The following is a 26,933-nucleotide window of genomic DNA, read 5'->3' on the forward strand; positions in this document are numbered from 1 at the left end:
TCATCGTCTTCTCCGGTCGTCCCTGTAAGGTCCTTCGCTCTCTTGATCCTTCAACAATCCAAGAAATGCAAGCAGACCAAAAAAGAAGAAACCGCCCGACCAGCCTCCACCACCACCTCCCCCACCGCAGCCACCATCGCCGTCGTCACAAGGGGGAAACCCGGTACCACCGTCGTCAAGTTCAGGTGACTTTTCTTTTCCTGAAATTCACATTCTGATTATTATTTTTTCAAAAAAAATGTAAAAATAAGAAAACAAAAACAAAAGGACTGAAAATTCCAATCACGCGTTCAGATATATACATATATTTTTTTAAATTAAAAAATTACAAACACACACACACACATATCTTCTATCTACTACAATAAGCTGGGATGAAAAGAGAGAGTTTTTTCAATTTTTATGAAAATCACGTGAGAATTACACGTCACATTTCTTGACTTCTACTACAATAAGCTGGGATGAAAAGAGGAGAGTTTTTTCCATTTTTTTGAAAATTACATGAGATTTACACATCACATTTTTTGACTTTTTTGAACAAATGCACCCATTCAACTCATATAATTTCAATCCTACCCCCTCCTTTATGCTTTTAACAAAGGCACCCATTAAATCATATATTTTCAATCCTACCCCCTCCTTTATGCTTTTAACAAAGGCACCCAGTAAAGCATATAATTTCAATCTTACCCCCCTCCATAGCCAGTTAAGCATACACGTACTCTCTCTCTCTCTCTCTCTCTCTCTAAGCTTCCGCTCTGTCAGCTTCCCCTTTCACTCCGCCACCGCCTTCGGACCGGCACCAGTATCGTCATCGCCGACGGGAAAACACTCTCTTTTCTCAAATTAATTAATCACTTCTTACTTCCATCTCTATTTCTGGTTTTTTACAGGAAAGAGCTTCGGGTGGCAACAATGGATGAGATTTATGATATGAAGTTTTTTCCATCTCTATTTCTGGATTTTCATCAGTTCAACAACAACAATATTACAATAGCAGGGGATTTCAGTCTATCTTAAACGGGCTGGTGATCAGTCATGTACTCTTATAATTTTATTTTCCTTTTATTTTACTTCATCTTCAGGAATTTGATTTTAGGGTTTTATTATTGTAACTCCCTTACGAGAGGTTTTTAATTATTTATTTATTTTTTGAATGATTAAGAGAGCTTTTACTGTAAGAACTGAGATAAATTTTGTTTTATTTCATCTCTCTGTTAGGGTTTTATATTTTTTTTATTAGGGTTTGACTCGGTATTGGTCTTTCTTTGTCATTTTTCAGGATGTTTCATACTCTTAGTCGCAAATTGAAGAGAATTTTTTAGGGCATTTGATAATGGAACTGACTCTCTTCATTTTACAATGTTTGCATGCTTTGGGTGAAAATTGTTGTTAGGTTTGTGGTTATATTTGATGATATTGGGGATTAATAGGTGCTTCTTTATGGAATTATTACTATTTCATTTGAAAAGTAGTTTGCTATTGTAAGTGGTGTTTTTTGCTCTTCTGATTTGTACCATCTAATTATAGATAAGGTGTAGGTTGAGGCAGAGGAGATTCTCAACTCCTAACATGGAAATCATGGTTTCAAGTTCCTTCACAAATTATGGTTTTTTAATAAAAAATCTATAGGGTGATCTTAACCATCCGATTTAAGAGGAATTATGGAAACATCTATAGATTGGAGGGCTAGGATCAGCCTATGGAAATGATTTTTGGGGCACAACCTATTTATGTTGTGTTCCATCACATGGACGGTTTGGATCAACCTATGACGTGGTCCGTACAGTTCTTTGTCGGCCCGTGCATCGCACGGGTTATTTACTAGTTTTGAATAAGCTGGGATGAAAAGAGAGAGTTTTTTCGATTTCTATGAAAATCACGTGAGAATTACACGTCACATTTCTTGACCTTTTTGAACAAATGCACCCATTCAACTCATATAATTTCAATCTTACCCCCCCTCATTTATGGTTTTTTAATCTCTCTGTAACTCATCAGAGATATTTTTGGCAAAAGCCTTATCTCTTCCGATACGTGTCTTACACCAGGGTTTTTTTTCAGAGACCTTACCTACTCACCCCGAGATTTCCATATCTTACCCTTCGTTTTTCCTAAAGCGACGGCTTCAGCTGGAATTTTCATGGTAATGGATGTGCTCTCTGCTTTGTTTATTCTGTTTGCATTACAGGTCAGGGTTTAGGATTTTAGGGTTTTGGTGGTATTTTACTAAGTTGTTCTTACCAATTTATTGAAAGTTCTATGGAATTGGGTATGTTCTATGAGGTTTCGTGGATTTTGCTTCTCAATTGTTTGATAGAATGCCTCAATGGGACTTTGTTTTTTCCAAGTACCCGATTGAATGTAATCCCAATAGTATTCTACTGTTTGTTATTTCGCAAATAGAAACCCTATCTGTTCGGGTGTAACAACTTTTACTTTTGAATTGTGATTAATTTGATATACTTTGATGCTAAAGTAAACTTTTGATATACTTTGACCTTTGAACAACCTGGGATAGACATATGGAGCTAAACCAATTGGACTTTGGTATTTTTCAGGTAGAAAGAAATCATATTCCATTTTGTGGGGCTTTGTTTCCTTCGGTTTATATCTATATTAAGCAGATGCAGAACATTTTTTGTAAAATCAGCCGTTTTCATTTTTTTCCTTTATTTCTCTATTTCATCTAGAGATTATAAACTGTAAACTATTCACTATTGTTTTTGGAAATATTGCCTTTTAGATTCTCACATCCTCCATGCACTTGATCAGCTTCAAATTAGGTGAGCCCAAATTACATGATCTTCTATGACGCATCAAGGTAGTCTTTGTAAGATTATTATCTTACCAAGGAATTGGTTACCTGGAAGTCTGAAGGTTCTAATTTCCCTCCTAATAATGTGTATGCCTATTGCATATTTTTTGGGCTATATGCCAAGGTAAAAAGTTACATAATATATTGTTTTTGTAACTAAAAAGTTACAGTTCTTAAGTACATGCTTTAGTTACTCGTCTTTTGGTATGCTTTGAATTGTTCCATCACGTGGATTTTTTTTCCTTGGGTTGTTTGATTTGCATTCAGAAAATTCGGAAATTTTGTCATTTTTTCTATTTTTAAAATATATATTTCTCTTTTCTTTATCAGTTTTTTAACCTCCTATATCCATACATTTTCGTTTCTTTAAAAAAAAAAAACTATTTGATCCATCTTCCTGTCATTTGTTTTTTCTTTGTCTGTAACTTTGGTCAGCTGTTTCTACTTTTCATCAATGGCTTTTTGTGATTTTCCTCTACCAGTCAATTAAGTTTTTGTGGCCATGATGTTTAGCATATTTCCATTTCTGATTTCAAAATATGATTTAATGTGTTTTAATGCTTGATTTTTGCAGGGAAGAGAGCTAAACTCCCAAAAGCATTTTCAAAGCAGAATCATAAGACGAAACTCATGTGCTAAAATTTAAAAATTTGTAGCAAGCTTCTCTCTCTCTCTCTCTCTCTCTCTCTCTCTCTCTCTCTCTCTCTCTCTCTCTCTCCATTGAATGGGATTCTTTCATTTCTATATACTGTATTCTCTTTAGTCCTGTTTCATGTTTCATTTTTCATTATTCCTTATAATTTTAAATGACCAAATGAAAATCTCATTTCATCACTTCATAAAAAAAATTTTTAGTAATTACTACAGCCTAAAGCAAATTTCTTTAACCACTTTTATGTGTGCAGTGAAGGCAAGGTTTTATTACATGGCAGGAAAAAGGGTGGTTATACGGATATGGTGAATCTTCGAAATGTGTCTTTGCTTTTATCTTCCATTTTTTAAAATTTCTTTTTAAATGTGATGTGCATAAGGAAAGAGAAGAATTGAATTTGGGTGCAGTTGATAGAATTGAGGAAGTGGTTTCATGAAATATTTTTCTAATTTGGTAAACCTGCTTATATAAACGGGAGATTAAAACCCTTTTAGGGAGGGTTAAGGGAATTGAGAGAATTGGACGCATTCCTAAAGGAATTAAAACACACATTTTGATCATGTTTATCTATCAATAAGAAATCAGGGTCTCTTTTCTGCAGAAAGAGGGATACATGGTTTTTGAATTTGTTGATTACTATAATGGGTTTGTCTTAGGATTAGTGTTTTCAAATTAGGGTTTCTTCATACCCAAGGATGGAAAAGCAAAAGATGGAATTGCAAAGCTTCTCATAAAGGTTAGTACCTTCATTGCTTTTATTTTTTAATGGTAGTACCTTCATTGTGCATGTGTTCAGACTTTAAATATTAACTATATTTGTGGTTGGGTGTCTGTCTACATACAACTTCCTATATGTTCTGTTGTTTTCATTTCATATGCTCGGTTTTGGTTTGGTGTTGTGAATATCATTATGACATCAATGAATTTGGTTTGCTGCTGCGAGTTGCCTTCCACTTTGATTAAATTTATCTAATATATATTATTTTCAATCTTATTTCTTTTTACACAACACTTTTTACAAATAAAAGAAATCTTCCTTCTCTAAATTTTCTTTCTTTCTTTGTACAATACCTTGAAAAAAATGCAGAACATGGAAAATAAACTTTTTTCTTTTTTAGTTTTATGGTTATATACCTTCTTCCTTTCTACAAAGTGTCCCTGCATGATGCATGTTCAATGCTTTGAGATTTGATTATGGAGTAATTAATCTCATTTACATTAGAAAATTGACCAAATTATTTGAAGACTCTCTCTCTCTCACTCTCACTCTCTCTCTCACTCTCTCTCTCTCTCTCCAATGTGAGTTATTTTTTATTTTTCTCATCAATATTTTTTTTGGATTTCATTAGAGCCACCAGAAATAGGATTTCGCCCCTGTTTTCTCTTCTAACATGCTTAGCAAGTGATCTCTCTCTCTCTCTCTCTCTCTCTCTCTCTCTCTCTCTCTCTCTCCCTCCATTGTCATTTATTTTTCATTTTTCTCATCAGCATTTTTTTTAAATCAGCAGGGTCGCATTTTTCTCATAGAAATCAATGGACTTAGTTAAATCAAAAGTGGCCGGTGGTTCAAATTCTATTTTAATATCAGTAAAACTTCATTTGTTGGGCAATTGAAATTTTCTAATTCCCACTAATTGTGAATTGCAAAAATTTGTGGAGTAAAATTTGGTTTCAGATTACTGTAGTCTGTTTTGGGTTTAGGCTCAAACCTATTTCATTATTATGCAAAGTCACATTTTCACAGATTATATTAAAACGCACTTTCTTTACTTCGTTTCTTTAGATGTGCTTTCCGGAAGAGCAAAGCTCAGTTTTAAGATTGTCTATTAATTACAGTTGTGCATTTGATATTGCTACTGCACAAATCAAACTTCCTCATGAATTTATCTTCTTTCATTTCTAAAAAAAAGTTATAAAGCATTCTTGACTCTTTGATTTAACTGGGAGGTTCTAATTTTGGAACACAACTATATTGTTGTCCACCAATTTACAATTTCTTATAAATTTGAGGGCTCTTTGATTTAATTGGGACACAACTATATTGTTGTCCAACTTTGATGAGCCTGTGAGGTGTTTCATTCGTATAGAACTTTCATCATGTGTGTTTGGAAATTATTTTCTATGTTTTCAGGATCTTGAGGCAAGGAGATAGATCAATTAGAAGATTTTTTCTAATGTAGAAATTATTTTCTATGTTTTCAGGATTTTAGAGCAAGTAGATACATGGATTAGAAGGTTGAATTAGTGGTATGCCATGATAGTGCCTTTTATCATCTTTGCAATACTTATTTTTCAAATGGTATGCCATGATAGTGCCTTGCATTCTTTTTGTCATAAATGTTTTCAATCCTTACTTTAGATTATTTATATTTTCTGTTAAATGTTGATTTCAATCTTTAGTTGATCTTATTCCAGATTTTTGAAGTCAATACTTTCATGTGGAATGCCCACTTCAGTCCCCTTCATTATGTCTATTTGCGTTCTTTGATTGTTTCCACTACTGAGATCTATGCCACATTTCATGTCGAGGAGGTGACATCATGCCCGCTAATGTTTTCGTAGAGGAAAACCATCAGCAGGGTGCTTATCCTTTCGTGTAATGGGTTTACATTTCTATATATTATATGTTTTTCCTTTGGAATTTATGGGAAGGGGTCAAGAAGGTGACATCTTGCCCGCTAATGGTTTTGGTAGTTGAAAACCTTATCCTTTCGTGTAATGGGTTTACATTTGTGAATATATATTTTTATTATCCATGTTATATTACACATCAGCTGAAACAGATAAATGCCTAATATGCCCTCAAATTCACACTTTTCTGAGTTTTAAATACCTCATGTGCCCTCTCTCTAACACGCGTAATCCCTCCTCCCTCTTTCTTCTCTACTCATCTCTCAAAATTTCTATTCCCCTCTTCTCTTCTGCTCATTAGTTCTGTTCTGCAAAAATTTGTCGATTTAACACGTAGATCTCTCTCTCCCCTCTCTTTTTTACATTTCCCCCTTGACTACTCTGTGTTTTAGCCTGTATTTAAGGGTAATATCATCTAAGGCCATCCAAAACGTCTAAGAGATATTTTTGCAAATGTTCAGATATATTTTTGCCAAGAAAAATACTCTCTCTCTCTCTCTCTCTCTCTCTCTCTCTCTCTCTCTCTCTCTCTCTCACAACGATTTCTAATCCTACGGGTTCTCTGTCGAGTTGGGTGTTTTTCCTGATAAACGTATGTAAACCCTAATCCTCTTTTTCAGATTCTTCTTTGGATTTTCAGGTTAGTATTAACCTTAAAATCTAGGTTCTTCTTTTCGTATTTTGGGATTTCTATTTTTCATCTACGATTTTGGGTCCAGGGCCTCATATTTGATTCCTTATTTTGGGATTTTTGCCGGATTTTCCTCAACTCTTTCCATGATTTTCGACAATTTCGTGATCTCACCATTTTCACTAATTACCAAGTTCTCAATTACAGCTCTCTCTGCTTCATGGAAAGTGTCGTAGTTCCCTGCGCTCTCTCCCTACGATTCCCCCCTCTATCTTAACTCTAAGTTGGCCAAACCCCTCTTTATTTTCTTCCATATTCCAGAGACCGCTCTCTTTCTCTTCTTCCCTATTCGAATTTGTAATCAACAAACTGAATTCATTATCTTATTTTCCTTTCTGGGTGTAGCAGATAAAGAAGTTCTATCAATCGAGAAAGAGTCAGAGATCTGGGTATTCTTTATGGGGATCACGAAACCAATTTGGGGAAATGAAAAGCCAAGATGTTACTTTGTACTTTGCTCTATTCCTTTTTAAATTCCCATGTATTCCTTTTCAATTTTTTTAGCAGGGGTCATGAAACGAATTTGAGGGTCATGGAACTTTTACTTTTACTCTCATCACTAAATCTGTTTCATATAATGTAATTATATGATCTCCATTCTATGCAAGCTTATATATTTTTACTGTCTTCACTCCGTTTCATGTTCCGATTAATTCTTTTGACCTTAGATTTTTATATATTGCTATGGAAGTTTTCATGTAATCATTTAAAAACCAGGTTATGAAACCGGATATGGCCCATAAGCAAGCTTATATATTTTTAGTGCTTTCTCTCTGTTTCTGCTATATTTTAGTGCCTTCACTGATATATTTTAGCGCTTAAGCAAGCTTATATATTTTTACCGTCTTCACTCCGTTTCATGTGATCTTAGATAGTGGGTTCTTGAGTTCATTGGTGGAAGAGCTGTTTTTTTTTATACTTTTTTCCTGTGTGTTTAAAGTAACCTTTTGATTTTTTATGTGGTATTGCAGATTTTCATTTTCAAACCATTTATCTGGGGAAGGAGAGGATCCGGGTGATCGTGTCTGATATTGGAGAAGACAGATCATAACTCTGAATGGCATTTGCCCAAAATAATTTAGGTAATCCTTCTTTTGATATCTTAGCCAGGATTTTATTTCATAGTTGATAGTTGTGTGCTTCAGATCTTTCTAGATTCTTATGTTAAAAAAGGGAATTGGGATCTTTGCAGAGAGGAATTGGTGTGAGTGGGATCTTGGGTTTATATGATCTAGGTCTCTTTGATTTGGTGGGAGTGGGGTATTGAGCTCATTGGTGGAAGAACCGCTGCTTTTTATAAACTTATTCTTTACGTGTTCCAAGTTACCTTTTAAACTTCATCTTTGTTCAAGATAAAGCCTCTCTGAGTAACCTTTGCTGTATTGCTTTCTTCTGATGTATGCATACATATATATTCTCCTTTCAGGCTGAGTGAATTGGCTTCATGGATGACAACATTTAGAGAACAGATGTTTTCCTTACCATTTCAATCTGCAATACAATCAACATCTCCTATATTGCAACTAAGGACTGGTGATTCTTTGAGGTATTACATAATGTCTATTAGTGCATGCTTGATTTGAAGTTGTTATAAACGTTCTTGAATGGCATTGTAGCTTGCTTGCATTTCTGTTATGCAGTCCAAGATTTATTTAGAGACACCTTCAATTTATAATGATCATTTTTTTTTGAATGATATCATTTTTACTAACAATTTCCAAGTTGTTGTAGCATTATTGAACTGTCATCATTTGGATGGGCATGTAAGAGGCTTCTCGCGAACAAGAAGTCTAATCCAAGCCCACCCACATGAACTTAGAAACTTCGCATGATAGGTACTCACTTCCAAACTAAAGAATCCACAGAATATTTAACAACAGATAAAGTTTCTAGAATCAATATCATTTGGAAAAATGAAGACTTTTGTGAGGGGTGTTATATCCGAATATAAATAATCGTATGGTATATCCTATAACATCAAGCCAGGATCCCATACTCCTATAAAGAAAGACTTTTTTAAATCAGTAACTAAAGCATTCATTACTTAAAACCATTGCCATCTGTACAACCTTCTTTCATGTGAATCATAGCTTTAAAACTCCCCCGTGTCTGAATCGACTCGCCCGAGTCGACCCCCTTTTACCTTGTCTGTCTTCCCGTGTTGTGCTGTATTCGCGGAACTTTTTCTCGGGGATTATATTTTATAAAATGCATGCATGATTTTTCTTTCTAATAGTTTTAATGCATTCATTTTATGACTCATCTTCATTTACTTTGTCACCCAGTGTGATGACTTTCTATTCTCTTTGTCGTCCCATGCACATTATTCATTTGAAATGTATGCATATGTGTTCTACCTTTAATTTGCACGCTGTCAAGTGCCAATTCCATCCCTGCAAAGGCACCCATTAAAGTCATATAATTTCAATCTTACCCCCCTCCTTTAGGGTGATCTTAACCATCCGATTTAAGAGGAATTATGGAAACATCTATAGATTGTGAGGAGGATCTTCCTTTTTAGCATGGGAAAGTTTCAAGGGATCTGTCAGATATAATGTAGCTTTGAAGGCACTAAATTTGGCGGTTGATAGATTAGGAACCTCCAATGTATGTGTTGCTGGCCATTCTTTAGGAGTTGGCTTTACCCTCCAAGTGGGTACAGCTTTGACCGAACAAAGGGTGTTTGTGGAGTCTCATCTGTTCAACCCACCATACCAAGGTTAATGATCTCTTTATTGTGCTTGAATAACCAACTGTATGGATCATTATCAGCAAAACAACATTTCGTTTTATCATTGTCACATTTGTCCTAAATGGTATGTATTTTAAAATTTGGATCATAGGAGTTACTTATTCAAAATTTCTGACGTCTCCACTGGCCAGTCGATTTCTTTATTAAAATAGGCAAAATAATAGTCGGGATTTCTGCGTATAATTTATGCGCCTTTTCTTTGTTCAGGTTTATCTTCTACTCAACTGTGTAATACTGATTTCTAATCTCTATATTTACAAATATATCTTCCTTATGAATGTTTTTTCTTTCTTTTCTTTTCTTTTTAAGTTATAAAGCATTTTATTGGGCACTCCGTGCATCGCACGGCGGGTCTTTACTAGTATATATTATAGCAGAAGAGAAAATAGAAGAATTTTATGAATTATTTGAAAACTCTATAAATTTAACACGTCACAGTAGTTGATATTTACCGTTTAGCGCCTTCACCATATATATATATATATATATATATCCATATCCATATGCTAGGGTAAAATGCTCTTTCATAGAGGTAGTTTTGCCCTTTAATACCAAAGAGAAAAGCCGGACACGATTGCCCACGCGTCTCTCTCTCTTCCCTGCTTTTCACCAAATCTCAGCCAATGACAAAAATTTTGTGTCGCGAGGTGTCGATCCGGCGAGGCGTACGTGTCGTTCTTATCTCATGTTCCTCTCTCTTCCTGCTCCCCACGTCTCTCTTCTCTCATCATTGAGAATGAAAAGTTATGGATAGGGTTTTTTTCTTGGTTTTCTTTTTTTCCACACGGATCGACAGATACCATTGACAATGAAAATTTATGGAGGGGTTTGTTTTCCTGGCTTTCTTCACTACACAGATCTACAGATCTGCTTCCAAGACCATGAAGGTGCTATTTTTGTGTCTTTGGTTTTTGTTTGTTTTTGTTCTCTCTGAGTTTATCCCTATTTTGGGTTTTTATTTTTCTTCTCTTTGATTGGGGATGGTTCTCCAGCCACAGTAGAGAAATTAGGGTTTGTCTGACCCTAATATAGGGTTGTTGCTTAAGAGATGGCAGCACAATTCAGGTCCAACTGCAACCTCTCTTTCAGGCCCAAATGGGGCTGGACACAGTGGGACTAACCAGTTTGTGCCTTTTTTATATATGGCATTTGAAACTCAATGAATCGTATAGGGGAAGCAAGAAATTCCCAAAGCCCTAATTCCCTCGCTCACAGCCTATGAAGGTAACATTTTGTTCCATTTGTGTTTTTTATACCACAAGATTGTATTTTAAGTGATTCTGGGCTTTTATGTCTCAGTTTGTTCAATTGACTGTTAAGATGAAAGTGGCGGTATGTGCCAGTCACGGTCTACATTTTTTCGCATGAGGATGGACCTTTCCAGGTACTTGAACTTCAGGAATAACTATAATTCTTGCATTTTATGAAAAGAAGGTGCTTGCCAGTAATTTTCATATTCACTGAAAATTCACGAATACTCTGTTTTGTGGATCCTTTTTAGGAACTTGATAAAAGCATTTCTAAAATAATTTGCAAATTCCTCAATTAGTCATTACCCTAATATAGTGCTGTTAGACCTAAAATCGGTAACAGGTACGACAGTGACGTAAGAGCTGAGCTGGATGACCCGAGGAGCTGAGTCCTGAGGGACCGGAGTGAAGTGGAGTGAAGTAGTTGAGTCCTGCTATGAGGGCTGAGTCCTGCACAGAGGCAAGCGAGGTCAGAAGACCAACCCGGGTTTTACTCCGGACAGGCCCTTCGACACTCAAGTCAGTATGAGCAGAAGTGCGGGGCTAGTTCTCAGAGTTTAAGGTGGAGAGAAGGTTTTTCATTACCCATTGGTTTGAGCTTTGAACCCCTATTTATAGGGGAAAACCTGGTGAGGTGTCCAGGACAGGTGGCGGCCTGTGATAGGCTGGAGTTCACCTACTCTGGGACAGGTGGCGGCCTGTGAGAGGCCGGAGTTCACCTACTCTGGGACAGGTGGCGGCCTGTGATAGGCTGGAGTTCACCTACTCTGGGACAGGCCGGTGAACTCTGGGACAGGTGGCGGCCTGTGAGAGGCTGGAGTTCACCTACTCTGGGACAGGTGGCGGCCTGTGAGAGGCTGGAGTTCACCTACTCTGGGACAGGTGGCGGCCTGTGAGAGGCCGGAGTTTTTACACCCCATCAGTTGCCCCCCAGTTTTCCAAGTTATTGAGTGACTTGGGAAAGTGTGGTTGATCGATTATCTGGACGGGCAGGCGCCGTGCGGAAGTGAATCGGAGGGTTCAGTCTGGAGGTCCAGTCCAAAGTCTGGCTGGATTTGAGTCCGGAGGTCCAGTCCGGAGTCCGGCTGGATTTGAGTCCGGAGGTCCAGTCCGGAGTCCGGCTGGAAACAAGTCTAGAAATCCCGTCCGGAGTTGAGCCAGTCCGGCTGGGGATGAGTGCGGAAATCCAGTCCGGAGTTGAGCCAGTCCGGCTGGAGATGAGTCCGGAGTTCATCAGTCCGGCCTAGGCCGGATTGGATTTTGTCGTTTAGCGAACGCGTCATATCCAGTCCGGCTTAGGCCGGACTGGTTTTTGTCGTCTTGTGTCCGGTCCGGCTTGGGCCGGACTGGTTTTTGTCGCTTTGTAGAAACGCGTTATGGCCGGACTGGTTTTTGTCGTCTTGTATCGCCGGACTGGTGAGGTGTCCAGGACAGGTGGCGGCCTGTGATAGGCTGGAGTTCACCTACTCTGGGACAGGTGGCGGCCTGTGAGAGGCCGGAGTTCACCTACTCTGGGACAGGTGGCGGCCTGTGAGAGGCTGGAGTTCACCTACTCTGGGACAGGTGGCGGCCTGTGAGAGGCCGGAGTTTTTACACCCCATCAGTTGCCCTCCAGTTTTCCAAGTCATTGAGTGACTTGGGAAAGTGTGGTTGATCGATTATCTGGACGGGCAGGCGCCGTGCGGAAGTGAATCGGAGGGTTCAGTCTGGAGGTCCAGTCCGGAGTCTGGCTGGATTTGAGTCCGGAGGTCCAGTCCGGAGTCCGGCTGGATTTGAGTCCGGAGGTCCAGTCCGGAGTCCGGCTGGAAACAAGTCTGGAAATCCCGTCCGGAGTTGAGCCAGTCCGGCTGGGGATGAGTGCGGAAATCCAGTCCGGAGTTGAGCCAGTCCGGCTGGAGATGAGTCCGGAGTTCATCAGTCCGGCCTAGGCCGGATTGGATTTTGTCGTTTAGCGAACGCGTCATATCCAGTCCGGCTTAGGCCGGACTGGTTTCTGTCGTCTTGTGTCCAGTCTGGCTTGGGCCGAACTGGTTTTTGTCGTTTTGTAGAAACGCGTTATAGCCAGACTGGTTTTTTGTCGTCTTGTGTCCAGTCCGGCTTGGGCCGGACTGGTTTTTGTCGTTTTGTAGAAACGCGTTATATCCAGTCCGGCTTGGGCCGGACTGGTTTTTGTCGTCTTGTAGAAACGCGTTATATCCAGTCCGGAGTGCGGAAATCCAAATCCAGTCCAGAGTGCGGAAATCCGGTCCGGAGTGCGGTAATCCAATCCGGAGTGCGGAGATCCAGTCCGGTTGTTCTTTGGAGATAGGCGTACATACGCGCGTATCCATACGCGCGTGCTCAATCGCATCTTTGTCTGGGAGGATGTGTCCGTCATTAATAAGAGACGTGGCATCTTTTGAAGGCCCTCGAAACGCGTGCATCGCATTTAATGCTCCACCGCCTTCGAAAAGTTATAAAAGGAGGTTTTTACCTCTCATTGTTTACTTTTCACTTTTTATCTTCTCTCCTTCTCCTCCTCTTCTCTTGCTCTGCGAGTTCGGCTTCGCAGTTCGTGGTTGGAGTTGCGCGGGGATCTAGGAGCTCTCTACTCACCGGTATTCTTCTCAGCCCCTCTTTTTTCTACATGTCTTATAGTAGTTCAAGTTCCGAGTCCGGTTCTGAGTCTTCCACTAGTAGTAGCTCAGAACTTAGGCCGCTTCAGGAGCCTGTAATGGCTAGTCCGGCCGCTAGAGTAGATATTATAGACAGCGACGACGGAGGGGACAAGGACGAAGTGATATTAGATCTGAACGCCACCCCACTCCCGACTGATAGTCTCCACCGAGTATGGGGGAGTGGGGGTAGTGACGTTGCTGAGGCGTCGACAACGTTCCTTCCTGGCCGGGCCGTGGAGGTCATCGCTAGAGCACGGATGGAGGCCAACCCTAAGTACAACATGCGGGCTCTAATTGAGGAAAATCACCTCACCGAGTCCATGCTGAGGGACATTAGAGATAAATATTGTGTGCCCCCATCGTTCGAGCTGAGAGCGGCAATAGAGGGAGATAGGGCGTGTAACGAAAGCTCGGATCTCTGCATTTATGAAGAGTCGTTGAGAGCAGGGCTTCGCTTTCCTTTGCACCCATTCTTTGTCGCGGTGCTCCGATATTATGGACTGGCTCCTGCCCAGGTGGCTCCGAACTCATGGAGGTTACTGACTGGGTTTTTGTACCTTGTTCATGGCCGGCTAGAGAGGGGCGTGTCCGTGCCTTTATTCCGTGCTTGTGCACATATGAAGAGGCACAAGGAAGGGGGCTGGATTTATATTAGCCAGCGCCCTGATTTAAAAATCATTACTGGTATCCCTTCGTCGATACATTCGTGGAAGAATAGGTTCTTCTACGTCAAGGACACGGAGTACAGCGAAGCCTGACCAGTTCCTCTAGTGTGGGATACTCCGAATACCACCGTGCTGAGCCGCAAGCCGCTTCTTGAGGGCGACGATAGGAGGACGTTCGCCCTGATGCGGGAGGAGGTGGAGCGAACAGGTCTCATTCACTGTTCGAACTTTTCAGGGGAAGATATTCTGGTCGGACTTGGTATAAGTACCGCGACTCTGGCACGTATGTAGCTAGACTCTTAAAACTGCTGTTTTTCCTTTTATTTGCTTCTGACTGCTTGCTTACATGCAGAAATGAAGAAACAATCAACAGTCGAGAAGATAAGGCAAGGAGCCCAGCCAAGGGAGCAGGAAGGGGCTCAATAGGCGATCCAAGAGCGCCAAAAGAGAAAGACGGCTGAGATCGTGAGCAAGTGTCTCCTTCGGAAGGACAAGCAACAGGTCATCCACGAGCCGCCAGCTACTGGCGAAGAGGCGGTGTTCTCTTCACTTTATCAGGTAATGAATTTGCTTACTTTCTGTCCGTCTTTTGCTTTCTTCCTATACTGATGCTTGTTTCTGTCTGTAGATTGGAATATACTATAACGATCTCCAGGAGAAGAGCAAGAAGTTCTCCGAAGCCATCACCAAATCTGAAGAGGTGAGCGGGAAGCTGGCCACTGAGGTCAAGGAGCTCCAAACGAGCATCGGACGGGTGGAGGCTGAAAAGAAGCTGATGGCGGAGGATTTGGCCCTCGAAAGGCAGAAGCTGGATAAGGCTGCCGAAGCCATGAACGCCCAAAGGGAGAGAGCCAAAGAGAGGCAAATGATCGCGGTGAAGGAGGCTGCAGAGGAGAAAGAGGCCGAACTCTTCAGTCTGTCCAGCGAGGCCTATAGTCTTGGGTACTATGATTGCCTTGAGCAACTCAAAGCATGCAACCCAAACTTGGTGATGACAGATATGACTCTTCCTGCTAGGCCGACAATTGTCGAGGAGGATCTGGAGGTCTCTGCTGATACCACTGCTGATGCCGCTGTCGACACTGCCTCTATTCCGGATGTCTCTTAGTATTTTCTGTTTCTTTTTGTAATGGTCCTTGAGACCCCAGAATCTCTTTTTTTTTTTGACAGCCTTTTTAAGGCTAATTCTGTAATGGCCCTCGAGGCCCCCACATTTTGATCAATGAAATTATACTTGTCCATATCTGTGCTCCTCTGTCCTCCTCCGTCTCTGATAAGCTCTAGCTGAGTGACTTGCCCGGCTTGCCCCCTAGTTTTAATAACCTGGGATTGTAGACGACTGATAGCACCCAAGTTTTTATGAACTGGGTTTTCAGAGAGTACCCAAGTTTTATGAACTGGGTTTCCAGAGAGTACCCAACTTTTATGAACTGGGTTTCTAAAGAGTACCCAAGTTTTATGAACTGGGTTCCCAAAGAATACCCAAGTTTTATGAATTGGGTTTCCGAAGAGTACCCAAGTTTTATGAACTGGGTTTCCGAAGAGTACCCAAGTTTTATGAACTGGGTTTCCGATTATAAGAGGAAAATTTGAATCTGCAAAAAGAATTATTTATTCATATTATCATAAACGTAATTTACAAAGTCACCTCTCACACCGGACGATGTGCCTACTGATAATATCTCCTGAGGTTTTTGGAGTTCCATGCGTGGGGTAATAAATGTTCCTCCTGTGTCTCTAGCTTGTAGCTACCTGGGCGGATAACTTCTTTCACTCGATATGGCCCCTCCTAAGTCGGGGAGAGTTTCCCGACTTTCATTGGTTGGGAGACGGCTGCTCTCCTCAGGACTAAATCTCATGTCCGGAATTCTCTGGGACGTATCTTGGAGTCATGATAGTTGGATACTCTCTGCTTGTAGGCGGCGACTCGGATTCGAGATTCTTCCCGGATCTCCTCTAATAAGTCGAGATTGGCGCGGAGCCCGTCACTGTTAAGCTGCTCGTTGAAGCTGGTAACCCTAGGAGACGGAGTGCCTATGTCGACCGGTATCACAGCCTCTGTTCCAAAGGAGAGGTTGAATGGCGATTCACCAGTTGGCGTGCGAGGAATAGTGCGGTATGCCCATAGAACGCGATAAAGCTCGTTTGCCCAGCGGCCAGCTTTTTCATCCAGTCTTTTCTTTATTCCCTGAAGCAGGATCCTATCAGTCACTTCTGTTTGCCCGTTGGTCTGGGGGTGAGCTACTGAAGTGAACCTCTGTTCAATCTTTATATCAGAGCAGAACTTCCGAAAGTTCCGGCAATCGAATTGTTTGCCGTTGTCCGTTATCAAGGCACGAGGAATCCCAAATTTGCAAACTACTGATTTCCAGAAGAAGTTCTGCACATTTTGCTCTGTGATCTGCGCTAGAGGTTCCGCCTCCACCCACTTAGTAAAATAGTCAATCGCTACTACCACGAACATGCGCTTTCTGGAGGCCGGTGGGAAGGGGCCTAGGATATCCATCCCTCATACTGCGAAGGGGAGTGGACTAATAATTGGAGCCATCGCCACGGCGGGCTGGTGGATGGTGGGAGAGAATTTCTGACACCTCTCACACCTTTTAACCAGACTCAGCGCATCCTGGCTTATGGTGGGCCAATACAGACCTCTGAGCAGCACTTTTATTGCCAGAGCTTTGCCCCCCAGATGTTCTCCACAAATTCCTTCGTGCGTCTCCTGGAGTGTATATGCGGCGTCGCCCGGCCTAAGGCACTTCAGGTATGGGAGAGTATAGGATCTCTTATACAAGATGTCACTGCTGAGGGAGAATCGGGCAGCTCTCTGTATCACCTTGCGGGCTTCCTTTTTATCCTCAGAGAGTTTACCATCGCGCAGATAACTGATGATCTCGTCCATCAAGCACGGCTCATTCTCTACCTGCATTGTTTCCGCGGCTTTACTTTCGATGCTGGATCTTTGCAGGAACTCCATGCGTATGCTCCCAAGGGTGGTATATCAGGAGGCAGCCAGTTTTGACAGCACATCTGCCTTGGCATTTTCTGTTCTGGGGACTCTGATGACCTCAAAGCTTTCGAACTTGCTGGCGAGTTGGTGGACCTTGGCGAGGTACTTGATCATACGCTCGTCTCGAGCTTCGTAGACCCCCTGAATCTGGTTTGCAACCAGCTGAGTCACAGTATGCTTTTAAGTTCCGGGCGCCGGTTTGGATTGTGAGGCTCATTCCGGCGAGGAGAGCTTCATATTCTGCCTCGTTGTTGGATGCGCGGAATCCAAACCTCAGGGCATAATTTGCAGTGAAGTCATCAGGCCCGGTGAGGACAAGGCCGGCTCCACAGCCACTCTTATTCGAAGACCCGTCGACATGTACTTCCCAGATTAGTGAGCTGGTTGTGGAGTCCTGCTTGGCTGGCAGATGAACGATTTCTGTTTCAGCTCCCTCCGCTATACATTCTTTAGGAGCTGCTTTCTCCGCAACTGGGAGCTGCACAGCTTCAGAATCGACGAACGGCTGGGGGATGGTGCATTCAGCCACGAAGTCGGCCAGTACTTGAGCCTTGATGGCTGGCCTAGGTGCGTACAGGATATCGAACTCGCTTAGCTCCACGGCCCATTTCACAAGTCGCCCGGAGATATCTGGTCGATGGAGTACTTGCCGGAGTGGCTGATCAGTCAAGACTTTTATGGTGTGGGCTTGAAAGTACGGCCTTAACTTCCTGGCTGCCATTACCAGCGCGTAAGCCAATTTCTCGACCCGCTGGTACCTTATTTCTGCATCGTGAAGAACCTTGCTGACATAATAGATAGGTTTTTGCTGGCGATGCTCTTCGCGGACGAGGACAGCTGCCAGAGCCGTGGAGCTAATGGAGAGATACAGAAATAGCTCCTCGCCCGGCTCCGGCTTTGTTAATAGTGGTGGGGAGGACAGGTATTTCTTCAACTCCTCGAATGCGGTCTGGCATTCCTCCGTCCAGGGCGTAGTCTTGAGTCCTTTGGCCGCGCTAAAGAAGGGCAGGCACCTCTCCGCTGACTTCGAGATGAAGCGCCCCAGTGCAGCTATCATTCCCGTGAGCCGCTGAACTTCTCTGATAGTTTTTGGACCGGTGAACTCCATCACGGCTTTAATCTTCTCCGGATTTGCTTCTATCCCGCGTTGGCTTACCATGAACCCTAAAAATTTCCCTGAACTAATACCAAAGGTGCACTTGGTGGGGTTAAGCTTCATGCTGTGCTTTTTCAGGACCTTGAATGTTTCTCTGAGATCAGACACATGATCCTGCGCACTCCGGCTCTTGACCAGCATATCGTCCACGTATACTTCCATGTTGCGGCCGATCTGGTTCTAGAAAAGTCAGTTCACTAGCCTTTGGTAAGTAGCTCCGGCGTTTTTGAGGCCGAAGGGCATAACACGGTAGCAATAAGTCCCTTGATCTGTGACGAATGAGGTCTTTGGTATATCTGATTCGTACATCCTGATCTGATTGTATCCAGAGAAGGTGTCCATGAAGCTCAACAATTCGTGACCCGCAGTAGCGTCGATAAGTTGATCGATCTTTGGGAGCGGATAGCTGTCCTTAGGGCAGGCCTTATTCAGATCGGTGAAATCGACGCAGGTCCTCCATTTTCCATTTGTCTTTTTTACTAGGACTACGTTTGCCAACCAGTCCGGGTATCGAATCTCGCGAATGAAGTCAGCTTTCAGAAGCCTCTCCACTTCTTCTTTTATTGCCTGTCGCCTTTCAAAAGCGAAATGCCTCATCTTCTGCTTAACCGGTCTACAGGTTGAATCAACACCAAGCCTGTGCGTACTGATCTCTGGATCAATGCCGGGCATATCAGCGGGAACCCATGCAAAGACATCTGCATTGTCTTGGAGAAACTCAGTGAGCTGGTGCTGAATGCTGCTGCTGAGAGAGGAACCGATCATAGCGACTTTCTCACTATCTTTTGGGCATAGTGGGATGGAGATGAGGTCTTCAGCGGGTTGAGTCCCCCTGAGCTCGTCCCTTACATCGAGCAGTTCGATTGGCAGTGATTCCACTGCATTTTTGCCTCTGAGTACCATCGCATAGCACTCCATGGATTGAGGTTGATCTCCTCGAACTTCCCCCACGCCATTGGGCGTTATGAACTTCATCTTTTGGTGGTAGGCCGAAGCCACTGCACGAATCAGGTTCTGGCCAGGCCGTCCCAGGATAGCATTATAGACCGAAGTGGCCCTTACTACCAGGAAGTTGACCATGGCGAACGCTTGGCAAGGTGGCTCTCCGACAAGGACTGGGAGCTCAATCTGCCCCTCTACTTTCACAACCTCTCCGGAGAAGCCAAACATGTCTGAGCTTGCCGGCTTCAGCCGGTCGTCACCTATCATCATCTTCTGAAAGGCGTGATAGTATAAGATATCCGCCGAACTCCCATTGTCCACGTGGATTTTCTTTACTTCCCAGTTGGCGACGAGCATGGTTACCACCAGTGCATCGTCGTGAGGCAGTATGAGGTTGTCCAAATCTGCATCTGAGAAGGAGATCTCATTCTCTGTTCTTGTCTTCATGCTGGTCGTGTGCACGACGTTGATCCGTCGTGCATACGCTTTGCGAGCAGCGGAGGACGTGCCCCCAGCGGCAGGTCCACCCATGATTGTACCAGTGACCCCCCTTAGCTGAGATCGTGGTGCCTCTGGCTGCGTACTGGCCGGCTGAGGGGTTTTGTTCCGAGCAGGGGGCGGCTGTGATCTTCGAGGGCCGCGGCCTTAGGGGCTCTTTTCCCTGCGCTCTTGCTTGCGGCCATCAGTTCGGATATACTTTTTCAAATAACCCCGGCCGATCAGCTGTTCAATTTCCTCTTTGAGCTGCCAACACTCATCTGTGTCATGACCGTGGTCCTTATGGAACCAACAGTATTTTGATGGATCTCTCATGTTTCCTTTGGAGATCATTCTAGCAGGCCACTTCACAAATTCCTCTTCGCTGATCGCAGCCAATATATGTTTTCTGGAGGTGTTGAGAGGTATGAAGTTCTCCTCTCTTCTTTGCGGAAGTGGGGACTTCTCTCTTCTTGGAGGTTTATCCTCCCTACGCTGCTTGGGGGGATTTTTCTCTTCAGAGGTTATCCTCCGATTTGAATTAAGAGCTGCCAGTGTTTCTTCCACCGTTATATACTCCTCTGCCCCCGGCCATGAGGTCTGCCAGTGAGTGCGGATTTTGTCGAGCTACAGCCCGACGGAAATCATTAGACCTGGCACCCGTGAGGAGCGCATTCATAGCTGCTGAGGGATCTAGATTTGGCACCTGATGTGCCTCCCTGTTGAAGCGGCGGACGAATACTTTCAGGGGCTCATTGTCGTCCTGCCACAAGGCCATCAGGGATGCTGTTGTTTTCCTCGGCCTGCGGCTACTCATGAAGTGACGGACCAGATCCTCTCCGAAATCATCGAAGTTACTGATAGAGTTCGGTTTGATTCTGGAGTACCAGTCTCTTGCCGCACCAGTTAGCGTCGTTGGAAACGCTCTGCAAATGAAGCCGTCGGAGGCGCCATGGAGGAGCATCATTGTTCTGAATGTCTCCAAATGGTCCACGGGGTCAGTAGTCCCGTCGTACTACGGGACGGCAGGCATTTTAAACCCTCTGGGTGCTGGGGCACCCAGGACATCATCAGTGAACGGCGTTCTACTTGAGAACGCCTTGGAGGCAGGCCGGCTCTGATCCTTCGCCAGTTCCTCTATTCGGTGGTCCATTTCCTCCATTCTCTGTAGGAGCGGATCCGTTCTATGTTCCAAGGACCTGATTCTTCCCACAGATTGGCTCGCCGCGGAGCCGGACTGACTCTCCGGACTCCTACGACGAGGTCGAGACTTCACTGGTGGTGCACGATCTTCATGAGCTCGGCGCCTTTGTGCGGAGCGGGACCGCGACCTTTGACGGCGGTGAGGCTCTGTTTGGGCATGCCTCGCTGTGGGGTGATGGACTTGTCTGGTGGAGTGGTGAGTTCGATCCTCACCATGGCGCGATGACTCTCCCCTGTGGATGTCTGGCCTTTCTTGGACAGATCGCGGAGCTTCTGGAGGAGGTTGGGGAGGTGTCTGAAGCAGTTGCTGGTACTGCCCAACGAGAGCTGTCATTTGTTGAAAAAGAGCTTGAACTTGCTCCGGAGTGGGCAGGGGATTCAGGTGTTCTGAGCGAGCAGGGCTCTGCTCGGCTGTAGCAGAAGCTGCTACTACCAGCGAGGCGATTCGCTCGCTCCGGGTCCTGCGGGGCAGCACGGTTTGGGTAGTCCGTGCAGTAGGTATCCGCGCACTATTGCGCCCTGCCATTTTTGTGAGATGTCTGAGAACGGCTTTTAGTTCTGAGGTCCCACGGATGGCGCCAATCTGTTAGACCTAAAATCGGTAACAGGTACGAAAATGACGTAAGAGCTGAGCTGGATGACCCGAGGAGCTGAGTCCTGAGGGACCGGAGTGAAGTGGAGTGAAGTAGCTGAGTCCTGCTATGAGGGCTGAGTCCTGCACAGAGGCAAGCGAGGTCAGAAGACCAACCCGGGTTTTACTCCGGACATGCCCTTCGACACTCAAGTCAGTATGAGCAGAAGTGCGGGGCTAGTTCTCAGAGTTTAAGGTGGAGAGAAGGTTTTTCATTACCCATTGGTTTGAGCTTTGAACCCCTATTTATAGGGGAAAACCTGGTGAGGTGTCCAAGACAGGTGGCGGCCTGTGAGAGGCCGGAGTTCACCTACTCTGGGACAGGTGGCGGCCTGTGAGAGGCTGGAGTTCACCTACTCTGAGACAGGTGGCGTCCTGTGAGAGGCTGGAGTTCACCTACTCTGGAACAGGTGGCGGCCTGTGAGAGGCCGGAGTTTTTACACCCCATCAAGTGCCCTCTTTTTATTCCTTTTAGGCCATTGCCAATGTTTCTATTGACATTGGAAGTAGGATTCTTGATGTCCAAGAGCAGAATATGAAGCTTTGGAATTTTTCTTCTTGAATTACTCACTGGCCGGAGGAATCTTGAGAGTCGACCTATCTTATCATTAAGATTTCTTCTTTGGATATCATGAAATATCTCTGAAGTTAGGATTCAAATCTTTTTTTTTTCTCGATTTTTCATTTTTTCCGCATTTATTGGGTGCATTTCCTTGCTACTTACAGATTTTGGGAACTGATTTTGAATCCAAAACTGATTATTCCATCCAGTGAGCACTTTTCGATGAGCTCACTGAGGTGCTAATGTTAGGTCTACACATAGTTTATGTAATGTAAACCATGACCATCATGTTTCTTTGGATTATTAAATGCTATTTATAATGTGTAGTTTCCTTTTTATATGCACATATCTTCCCATTGCATGGAGGCCAAGTAGACAGGAAGACACCCTTGCTATTACCACAACTAATTTTTGGTTGTTTTTTCTGTTTTCCTTACATCAATGATAGTTGAGTAGTTTGTTAATTATCACAAGTGTCTTCTCAATCTGCAGATGTGAAAGATGGTGTTGCAATTGAACCGACTAAGTGTATGGAAGTATAATTAAAAGAAAACAACTTATTTTCCCTCAGATTTCTTCTTTGGCCTTCATGGCAAAGCTCTCAATACAGTGAATGCCATGGTTCTTTTTGTAATCTCTTTAAGTGACTTACACCTGTTAATCCCATTTTCTAATCATTATGCATCTACCGTTCATTTATGACATCTTTGCATTTCTTTGTTTCCTATTCGTCATTAGTAATTTAATTTGTCATTTTTAACTTGGTTGATATGATTTTAGTCCTTTTTTTCCATGGTCTAAGTCACAAGCTGCATTTTAAAGTTCTATCTTTTTATGAATAAATATTCTTTTAAACAGTTTTAAATCAGACTTTCTTCGGTCCAAGCCGTGCATCGCACGGGGTGTTTTACTAGTATATATATATATATATATATGAGTTTTTATATGGTGTAAGGCCTTAAACATAAGCAATCATCATTAGAAAGTGATGCAGATAATAGGCCAATAAGTGGCATATTTGCCCATTAGGATTTATTTCCATGTTATTTAGTTTCTCGGACTCGTATTTACATGTTATTTAGTTCTACTTCTAATTGTCCTCTCATCTCCTTCCCTTCTTGCCCTATTTTTCTCCTTCTCTTCTCCTATTCCTCTTCTTCTCTTCTCTTCTTCTTCTATTTCTCTTCCCGGTCCTACATCATAAAGTCATTAGCTTCATTACTATTTCTCTTCCCGGTCCTACATCAGAAAGTCATTAGCTTCATTACAAGAAAGTCATTAGCTTCATTACAAGAAACATCAAGGACAAAATATAACTAATCAATATTCAAAAGCTTGATGATGATTGTGAACGGCCAAACCATGGAAGCAGGATTCTTTCCTGGGAGCCTTCCATTCCAGCTTCAATTCCCGCTTTCGATTCCCGCTCTGGCAACCTTGAGTAGGATTTTTTCCTGGGAGCCTTCGATTCCCACTTTCGATTCCCGTTTTGATTCCCGCTTTCAATTCCCGATCTGGCAACCTTGGGCTAAACACTGAAAAAAAAAAAAAAAAAGCTTCTTGATGAATTCTAATTCCGCAAAGTTCTTAATATGTCCAGGCCATAAATATATTACAGATATCAATTTCATAAAAAAATCACTTGAGCTGATGATCACATCAGCTCAATCAAACTAAGTCAACAAAGGAAACTGGAACAAATATTCAATTTTGAGTTTTTGAATAATGCAACTAATCAAACGATTATCAATGAATGGATATTACCTTGTATCGGTGCGATGGTAATTGTTGATGATTGGCGTTCAACAGTCTGAGTTTGCTCTGCTGAGCATCTCGCATTCTACCAAGAAAGAAAATCAACATTAGGACCTCGAAGTAAGATGTTCTTAGCAACATTGGCTTCTATGATATCTACAAGGCTGAGGTAAGCAAAAATGACATTACACAAATACATAAATGAAAGGAGATAATAATGAAAAAGCAATCTACATCTGGCAATAGAACTGAAACCAAACTTGATGAATCTGAGTAGTTAACGAGTGCCATGTATTGAGAAGCCACCATCAAATATTTAAGCAATTTCAACTCATGAAATATCTCTTAGGAAAACATCTACTTATTCATTGGGTTATAATATTCACTGACTTTATAACACTCAACTCATGAAATATCTCTTAGGAAAACATCTACTCATTCATTGGGTTATAATATTCACTGACTTTATAACACCCCGTGGCTTAACGAGTAAAACTAGATGCCTGTATAATGCAGTTAAAAAACAAGAGGCCTTTAGATTGATGTAGAAACTTCTTATCAGAATAATTTTCACCTTAGTATCTGTTTCTAGCAGTCTATACCCTGATTCAAAGATTGTTTCAAGATCTACAAGTATTTCTATAAATTTGGAAAGATTTCACAATTCTGTGCCTTGTGAAGGGAGATAAATTAGAGATCTAATTGCTTCAGTTCAGAATTACAGTTTTAAAAGTTTGTAATGTCCTTAGAAAATGGTTATAATGAAGGACTAGGATAGATGGTAATGAAGAATTGAGATTAAAGTAGATTTTGGGGGTCTACAAAGTTGTATTTCAAAATTGAGTTCTTATTTTAGTCAAATTTCTGCAAGCTGTTTGATTAGGAGTATGACTTCAGGTCTGGTCTGAGTTTAGTTAAAAAGTTGATTGTTTTTTTTTTCTTCTGAATGGTAGTTAAAAAGTTGATTGTGTGGGCAAGTTTTATGCTTTTGTAGTTTCCTTATTCTTTCTTTTGCTTGTTGCAGCACAAACAGGATAAGTTTTGTTAAAATTATTCTTAATTTAGTTCCTACATTATTTTCTGTCGCGCTTGCTTCTTCTGTATGAAGAGTGTTGGTATTGTTTTACTTGATTTTCCTTTGGGTTTTTTTTTTTTTTTTTTTTTTTTTTTTTTAAGTTAATGGCTGGGTGAACAAGAAGAACACAAATGACCGAGCTGGCCAAAGAAAACAAGAAGAACAAACAGCAGAGGAACATATCAAGGAAGATCATCAGAATTATAATACCATTCAAAAAAATCATCAAAGGGATAATGATCGTGTACAGTCAGTTCCACACTAGAAAATTCATTCTCTTTTTCAGGCTGCATCGTTTTACCACACAAGAAAAGTTTACAATATCAACTCACCAAAGCAGCAGCACATATCACCGTAGAGGGAGTCAGTCGACAAGAGAGTGAAAGAGGTCTTTCATGTCGAAATGGTTGACAACATGTATTGGGTACCTCTAGCCTAGATTTAATAAGCTGAAGCCTTCCCCTATTCTGAAATTCTGTTTTGCCTGCATTCGTGTGTTGACTTACATTAGAAGTTAAATCTAAACTACATTAATCAAAACTTCCAAAATCAAGGCAAATAGTATTAAGTATCATGCATAGACATAGTCACAGCCCTAATGGCACACATGTAATCACTGAGATTATGTGGAAAGATTGGTATTCAACTCAAGTCACCACTCCTGATAAGAGAACAAACTTCCTGTACCAAAGTAAACACTAACAGATGATGAAAGAAGTAAACAATTATTATAAATGAAAAGAATTTATTGAGCTTTGCTAAAGGAACCATCGTGGTCTTACATGACTGCCTACCTCACTGATGCGATTTAAGCCTTAGTTCTATTTATTGGCCAAAATTGCCTTCTCATGCTTCCCATTACATATTAATACTACTGTCATAAAAGAGCAACCAGAATAAGGAAATAAATCCTATTGATATAAGAAACGAACAAAAGAAGGGAAATAATCTAATGCTTGCTATTAAATGCTATCCTCCTAATGACATGCCATTAAATGAATTGTTATTATAGGCATCCTTTACTTCAAACGAGTAAATTATAAGTAACTTGCGACTGATAATATTGCTAATTTGGTGATCCAAGTTAATGCCATTGACTTGCTAATTTGTGTATGACGTGCTACGTCAAATTGGGTCTATCCCTTCCATAGAGAGGATATCACTCTTTCATTAGCATTCAACCCGAGACAGAGATGGTCACAATACAATCCAACAGAAAAAACACGACAGAAGATATGAAAAAACCTTCTCCAAACATAGAGAAGGGCTAAAAACAAGATTTTCATTGGCATTCATTAGTAAAGTTCAATTAATCAAGGTAAAAAATTTATATAAATCCTATATGCATGAAATTCATATACTAATAGTAGTGCCTATCATAAAAAAAAGAAATTTATGTACCTAGAGGTCTCTTGGTAGAGATGGTGAGTGCAGGCACAATTGCCGTAAATAAAGACATCCTTTTGCATGCAAATAATAAACCTGCATATAATTTAAGTGGTCTGAGTTAAAACCAAACCAGGAGAATCATCAAAAAAATTACAAACAAGCGTATTCACTTTAGATAAATTGAAATCTTTGGAATGCTTTCAAAGATCATGTTAAACATATAAAAAATCAGCATTTTGAGTGTTAAATCGCTTTGATTACCTCGTTTAAGTACTCCTAGAAAAATTCCGGAGAAAGATTTCTTGCAGAATTTGCAGTTGTAACATTTTATACTTGTTTTTTAGATTCTCCAAGAAAAAAAAAGGAAGGGTGTATGCAAGAAACCCTAACCCTAACAAAAAATATATATATAAAAAAATTGCAGAGCATTAGAACAGTTAAACAGAAGTCCTATCCTACGCTTTCTTCTCTCACAAACCCTAGCAACACCTATTCCTCCTCCTCTCTAGAAATATGGTTGGATGAGGTTTTATCTGCGAATTTTTCTGAAACCCTAACCTTCCAACATCTCGTCAAGAGGAGAAGCGTTGTAATTCAGATCGATTCAACAAGATACAGTG

At 41.8% G+C, this 26,933-nt stretch overlaps 1 protein-coding gene and 1 long non-coding RNA gene across 5 annotated transcripts; one reads left to right on the forward strand and one right to left on the reverse strand.

Annotated features, from left to right (window-relative positions):
* Positions 1 to 26,457, reverse strand: LOC143847995 (uncharacterized). The gene is made up of 4 exons (XM_077356764.1): positions 26,326 to 26,457; positions 25,257 to 25,408; positions 23,859 to 23,934; positions 1 to 200 (listed from the first exon to the last, which is right to left on the reverse strand). The coding sequence occupies exons 1-4, from the start codon at positions 26,381 to 26,383 to the stop codon at positions 1 to 3; spliced, it is 486 nt and encodes a 161-aa protein (XP_077212879.1). The 5' UTR covers positions 26,384 to 26,457.
* LOC143849102 (uncharacterized) lies at positions 2,106 to 6,113 on the forward strand. Of its 4 annotated transcripts, XR_013235547.1 has the most exons (6): positions 2,106 to 2,146; positions 3,393 to 3,470; positions 3,724 to 3,775; positions 4,147 to 4,206; positions 5,673 to 5,769; positions 5,886 to 6,113. It is a non-coding gene; the product is annotated as an uncharacterized LOC143849102 (long non-coding RNA). The 4 variants fall into 4 exon arrangements; XR_013235546.1 differs by lacking the exon at positions 2,106 to 2,146 and having other exon boundaries at positions 3,314 to 3,470; XR_013235545.1 differs by lacking the exon at positions 2,106 to 2,146 and having other exon boundaries at positions 3,314 to 3,775.
* Positions 26,458 to 26,933: the final 476 nt, after the last annotated feature.

The sequence above is a fragment of the Tasmannia lanceolata genome, unplaced genomic scaffold (assembly GCF_043159265.1).
Source record: "Tasmannia lanceolata isolate RefF3 unplaced genomic scaffold, GAP_Taslan_0.1 ptg000016l, whole genome shotgun sequence".
NCBI lineage: Eukaryota > Viridiplantae > Streptophyta > Magnoliopsida > Canellales > Winteraceae > Tasmannia > Tasmannia lanceolata.